Raw genomic sequence first — 21,742 nt, forward strand, 5'->3', positions numbered from 1 at the left:
AACTGTACTAATTTTCTGCTCATGCCAGAATGACTCTTTTTTTCCAAATTTTCGACACTTCATTGGACCTGACGTGTATTACTCCGTAAGTTTGACATGTGTAAAATTGTGACCAGCGCATTTTAAATGCTGCTTGGCGTACCTACGCATACACAAAAGTAATTTTCAGCCTCCCGCGTTGATGGTTTTGTGCCAACTTTAGAAAGTCCAAAACAACTGGCGCTGAGCTAAATTTTTTGTCAGAGATTGTGGTAGAAATGACATTCCAAGTATAGGTTTTACGTAACCAAAGTAGAATGAACTAAAATGTCTTATATTGACGAGACGTCGTGAAGTCTAAACCAATTGAGCAAAGGAAATATTAAATTTCCTACCTGTTCAGAAATTGTGCAAAATTATTATCTTTCGACCTTTTTAAATATATATATATAGATATTTTTTACTCAAAAAGTACAACCGTTTTTCCTATTTCTAACAGCTCCTAATGGCTTTTCGCCACCAAACATTGTATCTTTTCCGACATCATTGAACATATCGTGGCAACCACCTCTCAAACCTAATGGCGTCATCTTGTTCTACCAAGTTGATATTGACAATGTGAAAAGATACTCTGGGAAAAATTTGCATACTTATATTGATGGACTTAATGTGTACAGGCTTTATAACGTTAAGGTATATGTATGTGGTATCGTAGCTTGCGCTACCAATACTCTTCAAGTATATACTGGACAACTACCCCCACAAGGTGTGATAGCACCTCAGCTTCGTGTGCTAGGTAGCCGTCGAATTGAAGTGAAATGGTTTGTTCCTACTCAGAAAAACGGGCAAATGCAAAGATACGAAATTTTTCTGTCGTTATCAACATCATCGTTTAATATGATATCTGTGTTTAATGCGACATCATCAACATATGAAACAATCATCAGTAATCTACGTCCAGGAACATTGTACTTTTTCAGAGTTAAAGCCTTTACTGAAGCTGGAGGGACATTAGGAGATGTGTCTCAAGTCCGAACACTTGAAAGCGCTCCTGAACAAATACCTCAGCCTGTTGTTTCTGTTGTGAACTCAACTGCATTGTTAGTAAAAGTTCGTCCGCCGAAGCTGCCCAACGGTGTTATCAACCGTTACGTGTTACTCCAAAATGGTGCCAATGTTTTGCAGACATCCACTTTACCAGATAATTACCTCTCTAAAGATCTACAGCCTTATTCAAGACATACTTTTCAGGTGGAAGCTTGCACATCAAAAGGTTGCGGATATAGTGATCCAATAGAAGTGTATACTGGACACGCCCCTCCTGTTGGAAACATTGTACTAACTGCAACTATACTAGACTCACATTCTGCACAAGCTTCCTGGACAGCTGTGCAGTCACCAAATGGTGTGGTTACATATAACTTTTATGTGACTGGAGAGTTCTACATTGATTTGAAACAAGGCTATGATACGGTGAACAAGACAATCGTCTGTATCAGTAGTAATACCACCAACCAAAATGTTGTGTGCAATCAGTTGTTAGCGTTTGAAGAGTACAGAGTTTTTGTGAATGCTTCAAATGATGCTGGATATATTCTGAGCAACACGCTACTACTAAAAACTCCTGCAGATGGTAGGTTACGCATATTTTTTATTTTTTTCATAAACTTAGTATCCGCAGTATTGTTAAAAAATAATAATAGATAAATAAAGGAAAAGGATGAAAATGGACAAGCATTTGTATTTTACAAAATATGACGGGTTTCATGTCTGATGTCTAGATGTTACCTTCACCCTTGTGTAGAATTTTCTTTATTGTATTTTATATTTCGATTTGTAATTTTTCTTTTAGTTCCCGAAGGTATTTTCCCACCATCTGTTTTGTTTGTGAATTCAACAACAATTACATTAGCCTGGTCTCCGCCTGCTCGTATTAACGGCTTAATAAAAAAATACACGCTGTATGGATACCGTGAAACTGATATTCTGGGAACGTATAGTAAATATGTGTTAACATCAGGTCTTGTTAACACTTATACAATCACGAGCTTGACACCGTATACAAATTATACTTTTTGGATAGAAGTGGAAAACCAAATCGGAAAATCAACAAGTGATTGGACAAATGTGACTACTGCAGAAGATGGTGAGGAATGTTTTTGACGAAGACGTATCTGTTTTTATTTATTTTTACTGTTGCTGTTTTGTTTATTTGTAGTTCCAACTAGCCTGGATACGCCCAAACTATCTACCGTCGGGTCTAGATACGTTATTCTAGAGATCTCACCACCAGCAAATATAAATGGTGTTTTAACTCAGTATGCTGTGTATTTGAACGATACTCTCCAAAATAACACCCTAAAAACAACGGTGTTAGTATCTGGCTTGCAACCATTTGTTTTTTACCAAGTTCATGTGGCGGCTTGCACAAAAGTGGGTTGCATCAACAGTTCTGTGATTTACTTCCGATCACTGCAAGATGGTAGGTGAAGATGTGACGAGTTATTCACGTATATGTCTTTGTGCATGTACACGTATTTTATATAAGCAACATTTTGTAAGCAAAATTAGGATGAAATCCCTAAATTTTTCACCATTTCTAAGGAACATCCTCACCCACAACTTAAATTTTCTTTGTGGATTCCTTTATCACTGCAACTACATACTTCATTGACGTACGAGCTCTTTATATAGTCCTAAAAAAAATCTTACTTGTAGTAAAAAGTATGTATTACAGTGTAGAAACCCAGCCAAAATACGGTATTTTTGAAAAGGAAAATCTATTCGATAGTAAGATAAACAAGGTTGATAATGACTTTGTTGTGTGAATCTAAATCTTCAGTTTTAGAGTTAATTTTTCTCTGTATATACTCACACTCTTTTTAAGTTTTGCATTATAAAAGCTTTAAGTTTATTAGGTTTAACCAGTGAATCTGGTTGCTTCTATTTTAATATTTTATTCGAACAGTAAAAGAGTGTCTGCAATGATATTCATATCGATTGGTTTGTGTTTAGTTCCTGAAGGAATGTCTGCTCCAATTCTGACCACCAATAATTCGCGTTTGGTTTTTGTATTGTGGAGTAAGCCAGATGTTTCAAACGGAATCATCATTTCATACAGCATACAACGAAGAAGAACGGACACCAATGTACCTATCCTCATCCAGAAAGTGAATGCTAGTTTTTGGAATACTTACGTAGATGGTACTGTCGAACCCTACACCTCATATGATTACCGTATCATTGCAGAAACAAGTGTGGGTGGTACACCAAGTCCGTATAACACGATAAGAACTCTTCAAGGGGGTATGTGTCATGCGGCTAAACTTTGTTGTTTAAGTTCTCTCCTCTGCTTTAATATGGATTTAGTCCATTTACACGTCTTGGAATAAAACAAATAACCCACAAGACAACATACAAGTCTTTATTACGTTTGAAGGAAGAAACTATTGTGAGTCTAAAAAATCGCGAATTTAAAGCAAATAACTTTCGCGTTTGGCCCCTTTTTAAAATTTTTCGCGTGAAAAAACTTTTGTGAATGATTATGATCCAATTTTTGCGAGAATTAACTTTCGCGATAGGCTTTGATGTTATTATTATTTGTTCAAGGAGGTCTTAAAATCGTACAAAGTTACCATAAAACGCCATAAACGGTAAAATACAAATACATGATTTTGCATCGATTTAAAGAGTTGGTTAACAATTATAATACGCAACCTTCAACAATAAGAATGAAAATGATATAAAGCATTTTTTTATCATAAGATAAATTCCAGAATAAATTTGAATCCGCAAGAATTAACTTTCGCGAATATCGCCGATTTCAATATACTTCAAAGGTGTCATCTTTCGCAAATAAACATTTTTAAAATATCTTGCGAGGCCTAAATTTTGTGATTTAGGCCAAAAATCGCAAAATCGCGGAAATTTCTTTTTTTAAAGAATCACTGCTTAATTTTTTTCTTCTGCGGGACTTACATCTGCTTATGGATAAATGTTACAAGCTTGTAGTATTCACCTCTTTATCTTTATCTCAGAACCGGAATGGATACAATCACCCATCACTTTTGCCTTATCATCAAGTTCTATCTCAGTAAAATGGGCAAAACCTTACAAACCCAATGGAATTATCACTCACTATTATGTAAAGATTGCTGGAAGATCCGATTTGATCCGAAATGTAACCCTGTTTGAATACACTCTAACCGGTTTACAGGCTTACGTGAGGTACAGTATTGTAATAAGTGCATGTACCATCGGAGGATGTGGCAAAAGTCCCCCGTCTCTTGCGCGAACGTTACCTGCAAAACCTGATGGTCAATTGCCGCCATCTGCAGAAGTTTTATCTAATTCCAGTTTGCGTGTACGTTGGCAAGAACCTATTTTTCCTGGTGGTCCAATCCAAAACTATTTATTATGGAGTCGTGTTATGGAAAGTCTTGTTTCTGAAAATATTACCGTTCCTACGCCCTGGCGTAAAATCTATGAAGGCGTGTCAACAATTTATGACGACAAAGACTTGGGAATTTATTCTCTTCACCAATATATGGTAAGGTTATATTTTTTGTTTCTTTACGTTTTCTAAAGTTGTTTTTCACTGCGACAAGTGGATTAAGCAAAAAAAATTATAACAACTGTTTGTTTTCTTATTTTCTAGCAGCTAAAGGCCGGGGCTAATCAAGGCAACTTTTTTGAGCAACATTACTCGTCAACATTTGTTAATGAACATGTTGACTCGATTTGCTATGGGTATCAACATATTGACGAAGAAAAAAAAGCTCTAAAAATGATGATCAACATTTATTAACTTTTTTATAAATGTTGATCAACATTGTTGATGAGTTTTGTATGTTGCTACGATTTGCTATAGCCATCAACATTTCTGGCAAAAATTTTCAGTATTTGCGTTCATTTAATTGCAAATTCGAATGTTCTAGCACGAATTCTCTTTGTTCGGGTGTATACACGACTTGCATGAGAATAAGATCAAAACATAGAGATATATTCATTTTGAAAATGGCGGAAGTCACTGCTTCAGCAGGTGATCCTGCAACTACCACTGCTGGTAAACAAAAATTTATTTGGAAGGATGAATTAGTCGAGACGCTTTCATTTTTAATTGTCATCTACTACCAATGCCAGCAGTAAACCTGCTGCAGTTTTCTTCTCCGCCATTTTGAAAAAAGAAAATGAATGGCCACGTTTCAGTAGAATGTAGTTGGTCAAAATGTTGACGAGAATGTTGACCCAGAATGTTGATCGATTTTCCCCGGGTTTAATTGACAACAATTGTAAATGTTTTAAAGATTTCATGTATCCTTGTTTACGTAAGTTTGTCTTGTAAGAGCAAGTACTTGCTTATAAAGGAATAACGAATTGCCAAAGAAATTGTGAAGTTAACCAGCATTAAATCTTTTTGAGAGTACTTTTTCATCTCGTTTTCTCACTTATCCCTAAAATTACTAATAAAGATATTCTGAAACTGATTTTTACACAACAGGTGATATGCGTCACAACAGAAGGCAACGTTTCAAGCAAAGCTTCATCCAACTACAGAACGGGTCCAGGGAAACCTACTGCTGGTCCACTTGTGCGAGCAACAGCGTTTAATCACACTACCATCTCCGTCTCATGGACCGAACCACCTATATCGCAACTTCAAGGAGACGTGCTAAGTTATCTTGTCACATATGAAGTAGTAAGGACTTCGAGTGTTTACAACTTTGGAACTTTCCCTGGCAACATTGGCACCATTTTGATTGGCAACTTAAGACCAAGTACTACGTATGACATTCGCGTAAGTATATGTATGACTACATGCAGTTTTAGCGAGGCTAGTAATATCTGTCTGGGCAAATCTTTTTTATTTTTTCTTTATTTTAATTGGTTAATTTTCAGGTTACGCTATTTAATGGAGCTGGTTCGAAGGAGAGCAATGCTGCTAGAACCAAGACGCTAGCAGGAGGTATTCTTCTATTACTGTTATTGGTGAATATCATGAATCAATTATTGACAATGTGGCATATATTAAACAGAGCGTATTACATGTGATGATCTTGATAAAGCTCCAGGCTCTTTATTTCAACTTTGTATTTTGATAAAACTTTATTTGTTACCATCGGATATACACGTAACGTTCTATGTTTCACCAGACAAGTCCCTGTATTAATAATAGCCGTATTCTGTCTGTGCGTGACAAAAGAGTCGTGCTACGTAAACACGAAATGCGCTATATGAAGGACAAGCGAACCCGTGATTTATCCACGGGCTACCGATTAGTTTTAAATAAATGTAGTTATTTATATTTATTTTAATTTCATAGTTCCTGAAGGATTTGACAAACCTATTATCAACAAAATTGAAGCTTACAGTTTGGGCATCTTTTGGGTTGCACCTAGAGTACCGAATGGTGATATCACCAACTACACTATCATTTTGTGAGTATCGCTGCGGCGTTTTTTTTCACGGGGGATTTTCACGAATCGATTGTGAATGACGAATTTAACGGCGAATTAGCTGCGAAATATCTTTTTTTAGTCCCAAAAGAAACAAACAGCATGTGACAAATTTAAGTGTTTGTTTCCATACCATCATATATACCGATTACTTTCGGCTGTCGTGATAGCAAACCACGGTGAACTATATTGAATTTAAAATGATAGATGAATCACGATCAAACTTACACATCTACGTGTTGGGTTTTATCAAACACATTTCTATATATGAGCCTTGCTCAAGACTTCGCAAGTAAATTAATTTTTCTCCATTTTTTCCTTAGTAATGACCAAAAGATGGATACAGTCAAAGGGGATGTAACATACCATCATCAACATGGATTACTACCATATACTAATTACTTGATCAAGGTATTTATATAATTATTCATTAAATCTGTTTTTAGTTATATTTAGCAACAAACTAAAACGAAATAATAATGATGTGTTTTTAAAAGTTACCCTCCCTGGTGGTACTTAACGACAGATTTTTTTTATCTCTAGATACAGGTGTGTACGCAATACACGTGCATTTTAAGTAGTAGTACGATGCAGAGAACGAACCCTGCAGGTAACCTTTTTGATGATTAAAGTCTTTATTTTAAACTTTATATAGCTGATGATTGTAAGAATATACTAACATCTGTTGTCTTCTGTAGCTCCTACAAACTTGTCGCCACCTGTTGTCACGGCTTTATCACCAAGCTCAATAAACATAGCCTGGTCTCGACCGCTTAATGAGAATGGTATTATGACTGGTTATCAGTTATATAGACGAGGCTACACAAAGTGTTTAACGAAGTAGGCTAAACTTTCTATATGTACATTCTATATTTTATAGATATTCTTGTCTAATTCACGTAATGCGATTATTGTGACACTTTTTTAGGCCAACGCCCAAAAGAAAATGTACGTATGTGACGTGTGAGATTAACAAGATGTTGTGTGGAGCAAAATGTTACGATCCAAAGACGCAGGTAAGTGGAAACATTATGAAGAATGTGTGAAAGCTGTATTATAAGCATCCAAGAGACTTTTTGTAAATTAAAAGTTGTTTGAACCAATTTTTTTCGTGACGACATTCAGCAGGTATTGGATACATAGAAATTTGTTTAGGTATGTTGCGGGGACAAATTATACGCAAAAGATGCAAGAAAAACGTGCTGCGAGCAAAACTATGGCATTAAGAATGACGTCACAGATGTTTGTTGTGGAGGACAGTTCTTTCCCTACCAATCGTCGTATCAGTGTTGCTATGGATACTATCGCCAAGTTACCAAGGGCCATGTTTGTTGCAAAGGGGATAACGGTGTGGTGGTCGGCGTTGGCAACAGGTGCTGTGGAGACGTTCCTTATGATACAAATGGAAGTAAAACATGTCTGTGTGGAGGGCTTTATGATAAGTAAGTGTAGGGCTTTATGACAAGTAAGTGTTTATGCGTTGTTTTAAAAATTAGGTTGTTTAAAAGCTGATTTCTTGTGATATATGAAACTCTGTTTAGTTTTCCCATGACCAGGCAATGTTGTTAAGTGGATGGCTTATTTAAGTCCTGACTTCCTGCGATCTGTGAAACTGTTTCCACGACAAAGCAATGTGTGGAGTAGTTGAAGTTTTTAAAACGTAACTTCCTGCGAACTATGAAATTCTCTTTAGGTTTCCCATGGTAAGGAAATGTTGTGGAGGCAAGATTGTATCAATTGCAGAAACATGCTGCGGGAACTCAACTAAAGGGAAGGCTTATACGTCGAACCCTTCAAAGACTTGTTGTGGGACGTATTATGTACCTTCATCCAGTTCACTCTGTTGCAAGAACGACATTGGGATAGTGAAGGTATGTGCTCTCTTCCATCATTGTGTTTTGAATGTTTTTAGCTAAAAAAATATTACCCATACTTTACCATATTCGGGTCAATGATTTCGCTGACTTCTAATTTTCACGCACTGTGTGAATCACGCCTTAATTTTGCGTAGTTTCTTTGTGTGAGCATACCTTAAAGTATTTTCTAAAAACACTTTCATTTCTAGGTGTACAACTACACGCAATCTTCGTTGAAAGAAAATCACAAGTGTTGCGGAACGAACCGTATCTTGAAAACACAACAGTGTTGCACTATCACTGGATACGATAACTCAACAAGCGTTTGTGCTGATCGTTCAAGTTTCTCTGTGAATGGTTGCGGAGATGGAAAAGTGTGCTCCCTCGCGCAAAAAGCGACGTCGTACTGCAATCGATGTGATTTCGACGTTTCCAAGCACGTATGTGCGTATGTTGCTGGATACTATGACAAGACACGAAACGTAACTGAGCCCGGGATTTGCGTTACGCTATTTAAAGAAATTCTAGAAAACCGCCGCAATCCGTCAATCTTATCATTTGTTGACAATGCTCTGATTCCGCACACAAAATACGAATATTATGTCATTGGATTTAACACAGCTGGTAATGTAACAAGTGGTTTAGGCAGTACACGTACACTCATGTCCCGTCCAGAAGGTTTATTACCACCAGTTCCTACTGTCATCTCCTCGAGCCAAATAGCCGTTGTATGGTCACCCCCAACCAAGCCGAATGGCCAAATTAGTGAATACAGATTATTTCGAATTAAGTGGATAACGAAGGAGGAAGTTTTGTTATATACAGGTGTTTCTACTTCACATTTGGATGAAAAAAGCTTGCAAGCGTATACAGGATACATGTACGTGTTGAGCGTGTGCACGAACCAATGCACAAATATCTCAGCAACTGATTTAGTGTATACTCAACAGTCTGTGCCAGAAAATGTAAATCCGCCAGTATTAATTGCCAAGTCAGCGTATATAATAAGGGTGGAATGGAGTGTTCCGAGAAAGCCGAACGGGGTCATAGTAAAATACAATGTGACCCAATTAATAGATGGACATTTTGAACCGATCTTACCTGAAGGAAATTTAGGAGAGATGATGATGGCAGAGGTAAAGAATTTGAAACCGTACACGTTGTATACATTCCGAGTAGAAGCGTGTACTCGAATTGGCTGCGCTGCTGGTCCTTCGGCTTCCGAGCGCACTTTACAGGCAGCCCCTGTAGGTGTAAACCCACCTCGAGTGGTAGTCATCGGTGCTAGAACTGTCGAGGTAGAATGGAGTGAACCTGCGGTAACAAATGGTGTTATATCATATTACGTGTTATACAGAAACGCTTCAGTTGTGTATAATAACACTGGTCAAAGCTTCATTGACAACACAGTCTCACCTGCTACATTGTACACCTACAGTGTGGAAGTATATAATGCTGGTGGAGGCACCCTCAGTACAGGTGTATCCGTAGTAACTCCAGAGAGTTCTCCCCAGGGTATACCGGTTCCAGTGTTATATCCGCTATCTTCTACTTCTATCAACGTTTCGTGGTCTCCACCATTATTTCCAAATGGAGTGATCGTAAAGTATGCAGTGTTTTATCAAGAGATAGATGATGTGATTTATAAGGGGGACGTAGGGTTATTATTTTTCAAAATACTTGTTGGCTTAAAAGCATTCACGTTGTATCGGGTAAGAATTGAAGCCTGTACAGTTAGAGGCTGCGGGACAGGCGATCGAGGAACAGTTCGAACTTTTGAAGGTGTTCCACAAGGACAAGCTGCGCCAACCTTTCTTTCGACAACCAGCAGTAAGATAGAATTAAAATGGAGTGCACCATCTTTGCCAAACGGAAATTTAACAAAGTATAAAGTTGACCGTCGAAAACCGCAAGGCCCGCCCTTTCTTATTTACATGGGCAATAGAACTGAATATATTGATTCTCAACTACAACCCTATACTGAATACGAATACCGCGTCCAGTTTATAAATTCTGTGGGTGTGGCCGAAAGTACTTGGGTGGCTCATCGAACGTTGGAAAGTATCCCACAGGATCTCGCTGCACCGAAAATCGATGTCATAAATAGCACGGCTATAAGAGCAACGTGGACAAATCCTGGAAGGCCAAATGGTATTCTCAAATCATTTTCTATTCGTACCCGTAAATTTAGTCAGTTGGGCGATGAGAGAGTGGTCAAGTGTTGTATCAAGGCTAATGTTTTTACAACCGTGGTTAATGGATTTTTGCCAGCCACGAGGTACCTCTATATGTTTATTTTCTTTGCTTTACTTTAAGCAACGACAACTTGTCGCATCTAAAGTCGCTTGGTACTTTTTGTTGATTGTGTCGCCACTTTTAGAAACAAATGTTATAGCTCTAAATTTAATTTTTGTTTGATTCATATTGTTTCTGAAAAATGGAATTTCCTAAAAATTGTCTCACTCTTATAGATACGAATTTCAAGTTGGCGCGACCACCTCAGTAGGTACAGGGTATAGCGGTTGGACTATTGAAAGGATGAAAGAAGCCCTTCCTAGTGGCATACCTGTTTTGAAAGCCGACACCAACCCAGACGGAAACAACAACGGGCGAAGCATGGAGGTCTATTGGGATCCTCCCGAGATTAGCAACGGTGTTGTGCTTAACTACATTCTATATGAGGAGTCCGTGGTAGTGTATCAAGGATTGCAAAGGAAGGCTTTAATCAGAAGGCGATTACCATTCACGAATTACACATTCCAATTGGCTGTGTGCAACTCTGCAGGCTGCAGAACGGGACCCAAGCAAGTTCTCACATCTGGTGAAATCATCCCAAAAGGATTAATTCCACCAACAAGTAGCTTTTCTAACTCGACTTCAGTTTTGTTACAATGGAGACCACCACTCTCCCCAAATGGCAAAATAAATTTGTACCAAGTTTTACGTGAGCAAGTTGTAAAGCTCCGGCGGAGGAGAGCGGAAGTTATCATCTACTCAACCAATGATACGAATATAGCAACATTTAGCTTCTTAGATATTTTCCTGCAGCCATTTACAAGTTATCGCTACAAATTACGCGCGTTCAACAGTCAAGGGAGTGTGGACAGCGACTGGTTTACTATCACCACCTCTGAGGATGCACCTCAACATCTGTCCATTGTCAATGCGACAGCGTTAGTTGGACCGAGCGTACTGTTGGAATGGCTTCCACCTGCTCAACCAAACGGTATCATTCGTCATTATGACATATTAAGAAACGAATCACGCATTGACAGCACTTCGGCAACGTCGTATATAGATAAAACTCAAGACCTCAAATGGAACACGCTATACTGGTATCAAGTGTCGGCTTGTACTCTTGCAGGCTGTACAAAATCACGACATGCGACTATCTTAACAGTTCAGTCAGCTCCAAAGGATATGCTTCCTCCATCATTAGTGGCGCTCAGCCCAACTCGTGTTGAAGTAAAGTGGCAACCACCCTTAACACCAAATGGCAAAATCAACATATACAAGTTATTTTTGAACGATGAGGTCACGCCTTTGTTCCAAGGCGATGCGTTGGAATTCAATGCAACTGGATTGCGTACTTTTACAACTTATTCCTTCAGTGTCAGCGCTTGTACTGTTGAAGGATGTACGAAAAGTAGACCGTCTTCGGTGACAACAAGAGAAGATCTGCCAGAGCACATGCCGGAACCTGTGTTGTACGTAATCGGAGCGACTGTCATTGATGCAAGTTGGTCTCCCCCTCAGAGACCGAACGGGATTATTTTATATTATGTGTTACGTAGAGACGGAAATTTTATCTACAATGGAACGGACAATCGCTTTACAGATCGCACAGTATCTCCAGGTCGTACATATGGTTATACTGTCACTGTTTACAATTCTGCTGGTGGCACTACAAGTCAAGAAGCAACCAGTCCACCGACAGACCAAAGTGCACCGAAAAATGTCACAGCGCCTACATTAAAAGCATTGACTTCATCATCAATTCTGGCAACGTGGACGCCACCAGGCATTCCCAATGGCGTTGTGATAAGATACTTAGTTCTTTATGATAACAAAGAGATTGATGTTGGCACGGTTCGAACGCATATCGGGCGAGCGCTAAAACCTTACACGATGTACGAGTTTCGTGTAAAAGCTTGCACTTTAGCTGGTTGCACATCTAGTCAAGGTGCTAGTGCTAGGACCTTGGAGTCAACCCCATCACACCAGCCTGTACCGACCTATCCAATCGCTTCAATAAAAAGTGACTCTATTGGAATCATTTGGAATGAACCTAGACAACCTAACGGGGTGATTCTGCGTTATGAACTATTTCGGAAAGGTGAAATTAACAATACTTTGGTATATAGTGGGCCAGATAAATCTGTTACCGATTCTGGTCCTGATATTACATCGGAAACAACATATTTGTATAAAGTAGTTTCATACAATACCGTTGGACGTACTGAAAGTGCATGGTCTGAAGTAACGACGAGAACATCAACGGCAGTGCCGCACATGGTGTCACCTGTAAAGGTTCCACCCGAAAGCATAGGAGACACCTACTTCTCAGTTATAATCACTCCTCCTGGCAAATCAAATGGTATTATACTGAAGTATGTCGTCGAATTGGTTGACTTAAGAAACGTCACAACGAATCTGACGAATTCTTTAATACTCGTTTCCGAACTGCAGCCTGTGAGCAATTACACTGTGCGGTTACATGCATGCAATGCAATCGGTTGTGGAGTAAGCAGTGACGTTTTAGTGGTCACTAAAATGACAGCACCGGACAAATTCATCAATGCTCCTCTTATTAAACGAAAGACATCAGTAGAAATGGAAGTCACGTGGTTGGAACCTTTGTATCCGAATGGAGAGATTACAAAGTGAGTAAATTGACTTTTTCTTAAAATTGAAAAAAAATCTCATATTTGAATATAAGCTAGGTTCCAGTTACTGAATTCTTTTTTCTTGAAAAAAAAATTATTGAGGCCTATATCTTGTGTGTTGCGGTTTTAAAAATAAAACACAACAAAACCGAGATCAAATAATTAACTTGACTTATACATTAAATTATACTATTTCACTGAATTCACTTGTCAATTTCGACTGGGCGAACATATCAGCATCTGGATCGCATAATTTACATTGATTTTTACCTGTAGATATGAAGTCCTTCTAAGGCTTGTGTGTCCACAACAGATATTACCAAACTGCCAAACAAATACCAAACGATATTCAGCTGGGACATCGAGATCATACAACGTCACTGAATTGTCTCCATATACTCTGTACAACATCTCCGTAGAAGCGTTCAACGCCGTGGGTTCTACTAGTTCTCCCTCAACTGAAGAGAGAACTCTCGCTTCCGGTAAATTATTTTATTTACCTTTTTTACTGGCTTTAATTATATCACGAAATCTTAGAAGTGCTTAAATACGTTTTAATTGTTTTTGAGAATGATTTACATTTTAATGACTTGGAAGACCTGTCCAATGTCTTCCACCTTATCATTCTTTTAAAAACAGAAGTACAAACATTCAAATTGTGTTTAAATATATATGCCTTTTATAGCTCCTGTACTTGTTGAAAAGCCATCTGTTCGATTATCTGAGGCCTCCAAGAATACCATCATTGTCGATTGGTCTTCATCTTTTGATTTGAGAAGTAAATTGGTACGCTACGAACTGTATGAAAATAACATATTAGGCTTTAGTGGCCCTGATCTTGTTGCATCGAGACCTAACCGTCCGGTTGGCAGTAAGTATGTCATAGTTATGTCACCTTAGAGAGAAATGGCAAAAAAAGTTTATTTTTATATTTGTATATTTTAGGCTATATTTATACGGTAAAGGTTTTTGTTGATGTTAACGGAGTTGAACAGACTTTGATAACAGATGAAGTGAGTATCGATGTGGGTACAGTTGCTACGGGTAGGTGGTCACTTTTACTTAGTATTTAATAGCCTGGCATACTTAGTAAATAATATTCACCCCGTGAAAATATGTGAGAACTATCACCTATTTTGTGTAGTTTCTTCTGACAAGTATTGTCGAGTGGAGTGTTTCAACATATTTACGAGCATGAATCTACGATTTTATTTGTTAGATTTTTCATAGTAAGCCAGTGTTAACAGAACCTAGCAAAAAGCGTTTTGTTATAAAAATAGTTTCATACTGAAACACATCATCGAATCTGTATACAAACCTCACATGACAATGCTCTTTCTTAATTTTAGCTGGTGCGCTGTCTTCGGATACTCCTTGGTATAAGACAGTCTGGTTTTTAGCCTTATGCGCCTTGGCTGGCGTATTGGCAATCTTCCTTTTTTTAGTATGTTATTGTCGCAGTTGTAAAGGTGATCGAACTGTGTATGTTCGTCAGCGCGAGCCTCTACCAATCAAAAACAAGTATGGACAACGCGAGTCTTCCGTGGATGCGTTCAGCGAGAAAGCATACAGACAAGATCGAGTCGGTTCACGTAATGAATCGCTTGTAAGTTAGCCGAGTAAACATTCTGTAGCACATCCAGTGAAATATTCCACTGTTTGAAGGATCTCCGCATTTTATCTTTTACGCCTCATAAAGTGACTAAATTTCTTGAGCAGTGACGATAATTTTTCGACGAATATTTAATCCAATGAAATAATTTTGACGTGAAAATAGTAATCGAGTTGCCGACAGAGGCGACGAAAATTTTGTTTAACGGAAATTTATTCCGGCAAAAGAGTAATATTTTTAGGTTTCATTTATTTCTTTAGAGTCGGTATAACACCATTGGTTTTAACAACGAGATGTTACCCTTGTCACCAACGTTGCGATACGACAGCACACGTGAAAGGTTCGGCCCTTTATCGGCCATGAGTGAATCGAAAATTAATGAGAATTATATTAACGACGATCTGGTGTGGGAGACAACAGCTAATGGCAGAGATTTGGACTCTGGATTGGTAAGTTAGCTGTTATTTTTACACTCGCCTATCTATGTGTATCTCCCGCATAAAAAAGTCACACTTTGTTGAGATGTATTTGTTTTCTTTATAATTTTTTAAAGAAAACTTGTTTTATCAACATCATCTGGTGCTTCTCAACAAAGGTTCCCTTTATTTAATACTATCGTATACTTGTTCTTCTTGCGATTTATAACTGAAATTGCTAAAATACATGCCACGAAAAGTTCAATCAGTTGCTAGCGAAATTAAATTCTGAATAAAAACACTGCGTGATTTTTCTGCACCACATTCCCGGGTAACATAATGTAAGGCTGTAGACCGAGTAACCAACGTTGATGTTACCCTAGCTGCGTTTACCACATTGTCCGCATTATGGAATAATGCGCTCAACGACCCGGAGAGACACGAAAAATCGGGGAATCTGGGCGTGCTGACATTCGCAAAAATTAGTAATCTTTTAGATTTTAGATCCTAAGTTCCCTGTGAACATTGACACGTGCGTGTTATTTACATAGAAACGGCTTTCTCAATTGCTTGTGGTGACGAGCTTTGAAATTCCGTCCTCCTACGCGAAAATTTATGTCCGGGATTGTAATAATGCTACAATAACTTTAACAAATCGCTTAAAAAAGGTCAAGCTAAGGAGTCATAATAAGTTCTTCAAACCTGCAACACAAACCCGGAAGTAAATTCCGTAATTTTTTACCCATTTTCGAACTTTTCTTTGGCGAAAATAAATTACTTTACGACGTTCATAATAAATTTATCGCCCTTTTTTATAGTATGACGAAAGTCCAACTTCGTTTGATGAAGAACTAGATGACACGCCGCCCGACAATGATTTAATCAGTGTCCAGCATGAACGTATACTTTTTCCAGACACGCACTTGTAAACATTGACGTAACGTGCGCCTGCAATATGAAGAGTAGTCATAAAAGATTTAAAATGATTTCTTAACATAATTTGAAAAATTGCCTACCCAAACAGACGTGTTTATTAGGTAGTAGTAAAATAAAGAATTTCAAATAGATATTTAAGAAAGGTTTTTATTTGTATATATTGTGAATTATTCGTCGAGTTCATTTAAATGTACGTACGTACCCAGACTACTTTGTTCGTGCTCGGGCTGCTCCGGTACATTTAAATGTTCGAAGAATAAAAAACAAGATTGTTGATATATAAATTTTTTTAGTAATATATTTGTAGTTGTAAGTTTTTTAATTTGCATTGAATTTTATTATCGTTTTAATATTCGCGCGTTTTTTATTATCTTCGATTATGCGTTTTTTCTGCTATGTTTTTTACTTCTCCTGTGTCGCAGGTATTTTTTGGCGTCTTCAGAAGTCCTGTAAAATGTTTTTAAAAGTTTTTAAAAAAATTGTATTCCAAAAAAATAACCGGAACTTTATAAATTCGTTTTATTACGGGCCTCGTTATGGAAATGAGGCAGATATATACCTTTTGAAAATAGGTTGAATATGTACGACTCAAGAATTTTATATGTTGAATAAACTATAGTCTAATAAATAGTGAGTTCCTTCTTTTAAAATACGTGACCTCCACCACCCTTCTCTCAAGCCTGGCGAAACGAAAATAATACCAGAGCAATAATCGCTTGCCCAAAGTTACAATAATTTAGACTGCGCGAGCAATCTTAATAAATAGAATAAGGTTATAACCACATTTTATGTTTATTTTATTTTATGTTTTATATTTCTGGAACGGAAGGGACATCTGTAAAGGTTATGCTTATCAAAAATCTTTTTACAACCTACTGATTCCTGAGTACTGTTCTATTGATGTTGTTGGAAACGCTGTCGAAGAATATCTTGCTACATCCCGCGTGTACTAATTTATATGTACTATCCCAAAATGGTTAAGTACTTGCTGCACTGCTTGTTAAAATGATTTTTAGGGTGATATTTATACTAATTCTTGTTGTGCGAAATTCATATGTTTAGAGTCTAAATACAGTCTGGTTCACAAAATGTTTTAACGCGAAATTATCATAAATAAAGAATATATGTTAGGTTAACGATAGCTATTATCTGTACGTTTCCTTTATACAATCTCGAGTTTCGCAGAAAAAAGATAAAATTGTAAATGAAAGCTAAAATGGTAGATAAATATATTCAGTTTCAGTAGAGGATTAAATGCTTTTCAAAAACCCAGCAAACTTCTTTAGGCAAATATTACAGCCAAACCGACAAAATTTAAACAATTGGGAACACCAATTTATTTTTTAGAAAATTTATAACTTTTATCAACTTTTTATTTTCTTCAGCTAAGCGCTTTTTTAGCATTTCTTACTTTCTTATTATATAAGGAAAGATCAAAAGTGAAAATATCTTGACACGTTTTCCACATCGCCATATTTACCAACACATGTCTTTTGAACATTTTTTAAACAATATTATAGTTGCTATGGCAACATTAATAAACCTACTATTACATGAGAAGAAAATTAAAACATTAAAAAGATGGCAAGAAATTTGATCAGGTAATTTTCATTTTATTTATATTTTCCATCTTAAAATAATATTTAAATAAGTTTATTTATTAAACAATATAGAAGGGAATTATAGAACAACATTTGTGTGGAAAAATTGTTGTATTATCCTTCACGTTTCGTCAACAGCCTCGGTTTCACTTCATTTTCACACAGCGGCACACAAAACAAAGAGCTGCGCAGAAACATTGACTTCTACAAGTTCTTTTTATTTGAGATGAAACGAACTCCTTTTTTTTTTGGTTTAAGCCTGTCATCGGGTTTTGTAGGGTCAAGAAAAGAAATATCGAATCAGAATTTCCAGTCCATAGGCACCTTCACAATAATCTATTTTTTCTTCCAATAACATCTGCTTTCATAGAGCAATGAGAATGACTAACCACATTTTTACAAACGTTTTGCAGAATATGCTCCACCATAAATTGTTCTTCTATATAACCTGTTTTGTTTTTTGGTTTCAACAACATTTGATCTTCTCTATTCGTCAGTTCGCTCCCTTGCACTTTCTTACACCACTTAGAGAACTCTTAATGTTAATATATGCTTGATATTCTCCAGCAAATATGTTCCAGCTGGATTGAACTTCTCAGCAGTCAAAAAATCAATAATATCATATACTGAGCGAAAATGAAAAACTTATTTTTAGCAGACACTTTTTTCACGACTTCTATTTTATTGGGACAAGGTTTATAATTTCCATTTCATTAGAACTTCTGTATTACAATTTTATATATTATATTTTTAATATGCGCCACCACCATCCACATTTCTCGTTATTCTTCCTTTCAGAATCTACAAGTATTCTCAAATATTGTTCCTTATATTGGTTATCGCCTTTGTTTTCAAGTATTATGGCTTGGATGTACAGTTTCTGCTCTCAATTCAGCTCTGCAAACGTCAGTTAAGTTCTCATATACCTGTGTTATATATGCAGCAATTTGGGAAACCAAAGCCAAACAAAAAGAAGATTTGTAAGTATCTTAAAGAGGCAACACAAGGTGGTTGGGAGTTAAAACCAGACTTAACTCGTTATGAAAAGAAAGAAAGGGAGCGTTTGGACATTGAAACACGCCTTGCCATGGATTGGCCAGCTTTGTTATATCGAAATGACTCTAGGTAGGTTCGAATACCGTATAACAGCAAAATCAAGCGCAGCGCTTATCAGTGGTGATAGCAAGATTTTGATGCGCTTATCCACGGGTGCGCTTTTAAACGAGGATAAAAAAGTGGAAGAAGAAAAACAAAAAAAATCGAATAATTTTTTTTGATGATGTATTTTCTTTTCTGTGTATCGTTTTGTACATTTTATATTCCTTAATCTTCATCAGTTGTTGAATCGTCAGGAGAAATATAAGAACGAACATCACTTTGTTCGTACTCAACAACATCTGTGTCAGAGGATTCTGAATCATCATCATCATCATCGTCACTCATAAGTGGAATATTAACAAGATGGGCTTCCGATCCGTCGAGACTGTTTGATATTCCACACTTCAAGAAAGACCTAACAATCGAAAGGTTGTATTGTGAAGTTGGTAGAACAACTTGTAGGACACGTTCCAGAAGCTTTAGCCAAGATTTTGTATCCAATGATTAATGAGTGGCCAATTTTTTGGATAAAAGCAGTCATTACTGATGAAAAGCGTCGTGTTTCCGTGTGCATATTATATATATGCTGCAAAAATTCATAAATTCCGTAACAAAATTATAGAAGCAGAAAAAAATCTCACATTTTAAGTGAAACAAACATTGTATTCTATATTACTTTTTCCTATATGCGTTTATCTGAGGGTGCGCTTATAAACAGAAATAAAATCTTGGTGTGGATTTGAAGCGCTTAACAACGGGTCTCTTATGATCGAGTGCGTTCGATTTCGGCATTTTACGGTATTTGCTACAGAGCTTGTGATAAATTCGAGAATTGTGGATATTATTCGGTTATTATGCATAATGACAGGCATCTGGTTTCACGTAATACTGTAAGGAATGTCATATCAGCTAAATGACTTCTAAAATTTTCACTTTGAGAACCTCAACAATTAACGACTAGAGGGTGATAAAAGTTTTTTTATAAACGTCCACTGCCGGTGTAGATATTCTGCGAGTGGAAGTTCATAAAAAAATAGCAAAATGAATTTGTAATTTTGCTAACTGATAACTTAAGGTAGCTAGACTGTACCCGATAACTTCTTATTTATATCTCTTGTGTAAACTGTCATTTTGTCAAATTAAATAAACTTGGTGTTTTTTTGCATCAGGTGTGGTACCCAGGGTCCACTTACTGGTTATCGTCTACTCGCTCAATGTGATCCACAAAGTGATAAACCGTGTTGCCATCATTCGTCCGGACGATGTGGGAATGGACCTGAATTTTGTAACTGTGATGAGTGTACTGACCAAAGAAAATTTATCTCCGCTGAACTAGGAAACTGGGTTCCAAACACGTGCACGTTAAAAGAAGTTAGCCACAATGAAGCGTGCAAGTTCTTGTCTGAAAAGGATGTATCGCTGGTTTTTATTGGTTAGTTTGTTATCAGTTTTTTTTTATTATGACAGATAAGAAATAAGTTATGAAAAATTTTAGTACCAGTAAGCGTATCCGTATATTGGTGAACGTTAAGAGGCACAAAATACACAATGTCACTTGCAAAATTAATACCGTGCAAAAAATGAATGTGCGATAAATTAAAAGCGGTTCGTCTGCGTTTTTGTTCATATGCGAGGCGAGACGGAACGATTACCGAGACGGTACATTCGCGAGATTCCGCTCTCATTAATAATTACACTAAAAATTATTTTATGTTTAATTCATGTACCGGGACAATTTCGTATCGTCCCGGCTCAGGCAGGATTTTTTATTCATATAAACAAGCCATCCTGAAAAGTTCATGTTTTCAATTACCTTTTTATGCTTTTGTATATGCGTATCAGAGATCGCCTTAAGTGTACCACATAAACTATCGAGTCTTACTTCGCCCTGCTGTTTCTTGACATGAACTATAATTTATTTCTCTGCAAAGTTCACTTCGTTTCAGGTGACTCCCTTATGCGACAGTTTCACACCATGATGCTTCTTCTTCTCACTGATGATTATTTAGAGGGAAGCATTCCGTTTAACGCTACATATAATAAGAAAAAACTCTGCAGAGGAGAACAACAAATAACAAATAAAGTGTGCAGCGTGGAAATAGTTTCCAAGACAACGGACGAGCTCCCATTGAATAGTGTTTGTGGTGGGAAAGTTAATTTAAAAGTGGATCTTGTCCAAGATTACCATCGAACGCTAATTACTGACGTCAGCAATAAATTAAAATCCATACTAAATTTGGAAAATCACTGGGTGATTGCAGGAGTTGGTTTACATTACCAGTTAGATTTTAACGCTGTAAAAAAAGAATATCTAGACAAAGTTTGGAACATTTTAGGAGAGTCGAAAAATGGATGGCCTAAAATTATCTGGATAGGAATACACGGGGTACATGGTTTCTTACGCATGCAAACTGGACAAAGTAATGCAAAGATACAAAATTTTAATAAAAAAGTGAACAAATACTGGGAGGAGAGGAATGTGACCGTCATTGAAACTTTCAACATGAGCGTAGGTTTAAAAAGTTATGATGGCCGACATTATGGATTCGGTTTTAATCGATTAAAAGTTCAAGTTTTGTTAAATTATCTCTATCAAGCATATAATTAAAAAAGAAACGAATATTACCATAGCATCAATATGACTCATCCGTAGACAGTTTAGCATATGGTTAAAAATTTGGTCATTTTTAACTATATGCTCAACATTATGCGAAGCCAAACAAAATGTTGTCAAGCATAAATGTCTTTTGTTTCGTGAGCATTTTTTCATTACTCCATTATCAAACCTTTTCTGCCACACTAGTCGCAGCACCTCTGTTGCACATTTTTGAACATCGATAAATATCCCACCTAATATGCGTTGATACCTCACCTACCTGATGCACTTCTTAAGTATCTGCATA

At 37.0% G+C, this 21,742-nt stretch overlaps 2 protein-coding genes across 2 annotated transcripts in view; both read left to right on the forward strand.

Moving 5' to 3' along the window:
- The window catches only part of LOC130657596 (usherin-like), a 32,321-nt gene extending 15,553 nt beyond the window's left edge, over window positions 1-16,768 (forward strand). Inside the window, exons 17-38 of the mRNA XM_057460582.1 lie at window positions 479-1,612; window positions 1,832-2,125; window positions 2,198-2,461; window positions 2,995-3,285; window positions 4,017-4,528; window positions 5,480-5,776; window positions 5,878-5,944; window positions 6,302-6,416; window positions 6,758-6,845; window positions 6,978-7,044; window positions 7,133-7,274; window positions 7,363-7,450; window positions 7,590-7,876; window positions 8,128-8,305; window positions 8,500-10,568; window positions 10,762-13,173; window positions 13,453-13,658; window positions 13,862-14,047; window positions 14,122-14,220; window positions 14,526-14,782; window positions 15,049-15,237; window positions 16,023-16,768. Of these exons, the coding sequence (XP_057316565.1) occupies window positions 479-1,612; window positions 1,832-2,125; window positions 2,198-2,461; window positions 2,995-3,285; window positions 4,017-4,528; window positions 5,480-5,776; window positions 5,878-5,944; window positions 6,302-6,416; window positions 6,758-6,845; window positions 6,978-7,044; window positions 7,133-7,274; window positions 7,363-7,450; window positions 7,590-7,876; window positions 8,128-8,305; window positions 8,500-10,568; window positions 10,762-13,173; window positions 13,453-13,658; window positions 13,862-14,047; window positions 14,122-14,220; window positions 14,526-14,782; window positions 15,049-15,237; window positions 16,023-16,133 (9,353 nt within the window). The 3' untranslated portion in view covers window positions 16,134-16,768. The remainder of the gene's footprint in view (window positions 1-478; window positions 1,613-1,831; window positions 2,126-2,197; window positions 2,462-2,994; window positions 3,286-4,016; window positions 4,529-5,479; window positions 5,777-5,877; window positions 5,945-6,301; window positions 6,417-6,757; window positions 6,846-6,977; window positions 7,045-7,132; window positions 7,275-7,362; window positions 7,451-7,589; window positions 7,877-8,127; window positions 8,306-8,499; window positions 10,569-10,761; window positions 13,174-13,452; window positions 13,659-13,861; window positions 14,048-14,121; window positions 14,221-14,525; window positions 14,783-15,048; window positions 15,238-16,022) is intronic.
- An 899-nt stretch (window positions 16,769-17,667) lies between these two features.
- On the forward strand, window positions 17,668-21,469 carry LOC130656882 (uncharacterized). Its single transcript, XM_057459823.1, has 4 exons — window positions 17,668-17,741; window positions 18,540-18,866; window positions 20,009-20,271; window positions 20,786-21,469. The coding sequence occupies exons 1-4, from the start codon at window positions 17,722-17,724 to the stop codon at window positions 21,445-21,447; spliced, it is 1,272 nt and encodes a 423-aa protein (XP_057315806.1). The 5' UTR covers window positions 17,668-17,721; the 3' UTR covers window positions 21,448-21,469.
- Window positions 21,470-21,742: the final 273 nt, after the last annotated feature.

Source organism: Hydractinia symbiolongicarpus, chromosome 9 (genome assembly GCF_029227915.1).
Source record: "Hydractinia symbiolongicarpus strain clone_291-10 chromosome 9, HSymV2.1, whole genome shotgun sequence".
In the NCBI taxonomy this organism is placed as follows: domain Eukaryota; kingdom Metazoa; phylum Cnidaria; class Hydrozoa; order Anthoathecata; family Hydractiniidae; genus Hydractinia; species Hydractinia symbiolongicarpus.

Excerpts from the sequence above, each read along its gene's own strand:
- LOC130656882 (XM_057459823.1), top strand. The coding sequence starts at position 17,722 with ATGGCAAGAAATTTGATCAG. Across the intron at positions 17,742-18,539 it reads ATGGCAAGAAATTTGATCAG|AATCTACAAGTATTCTCAAA; the intron begins GTAATTTTCATT and ends TCTTCCTTTCAG. Across the intron at positions 18,867-20,008 it reads TTATATCGAAATGACTCTAG|GTGTGGTACCCAGGGTCCAC; the intron begins GTAGGTTCGAAT and ends TTTTTGCATCAG.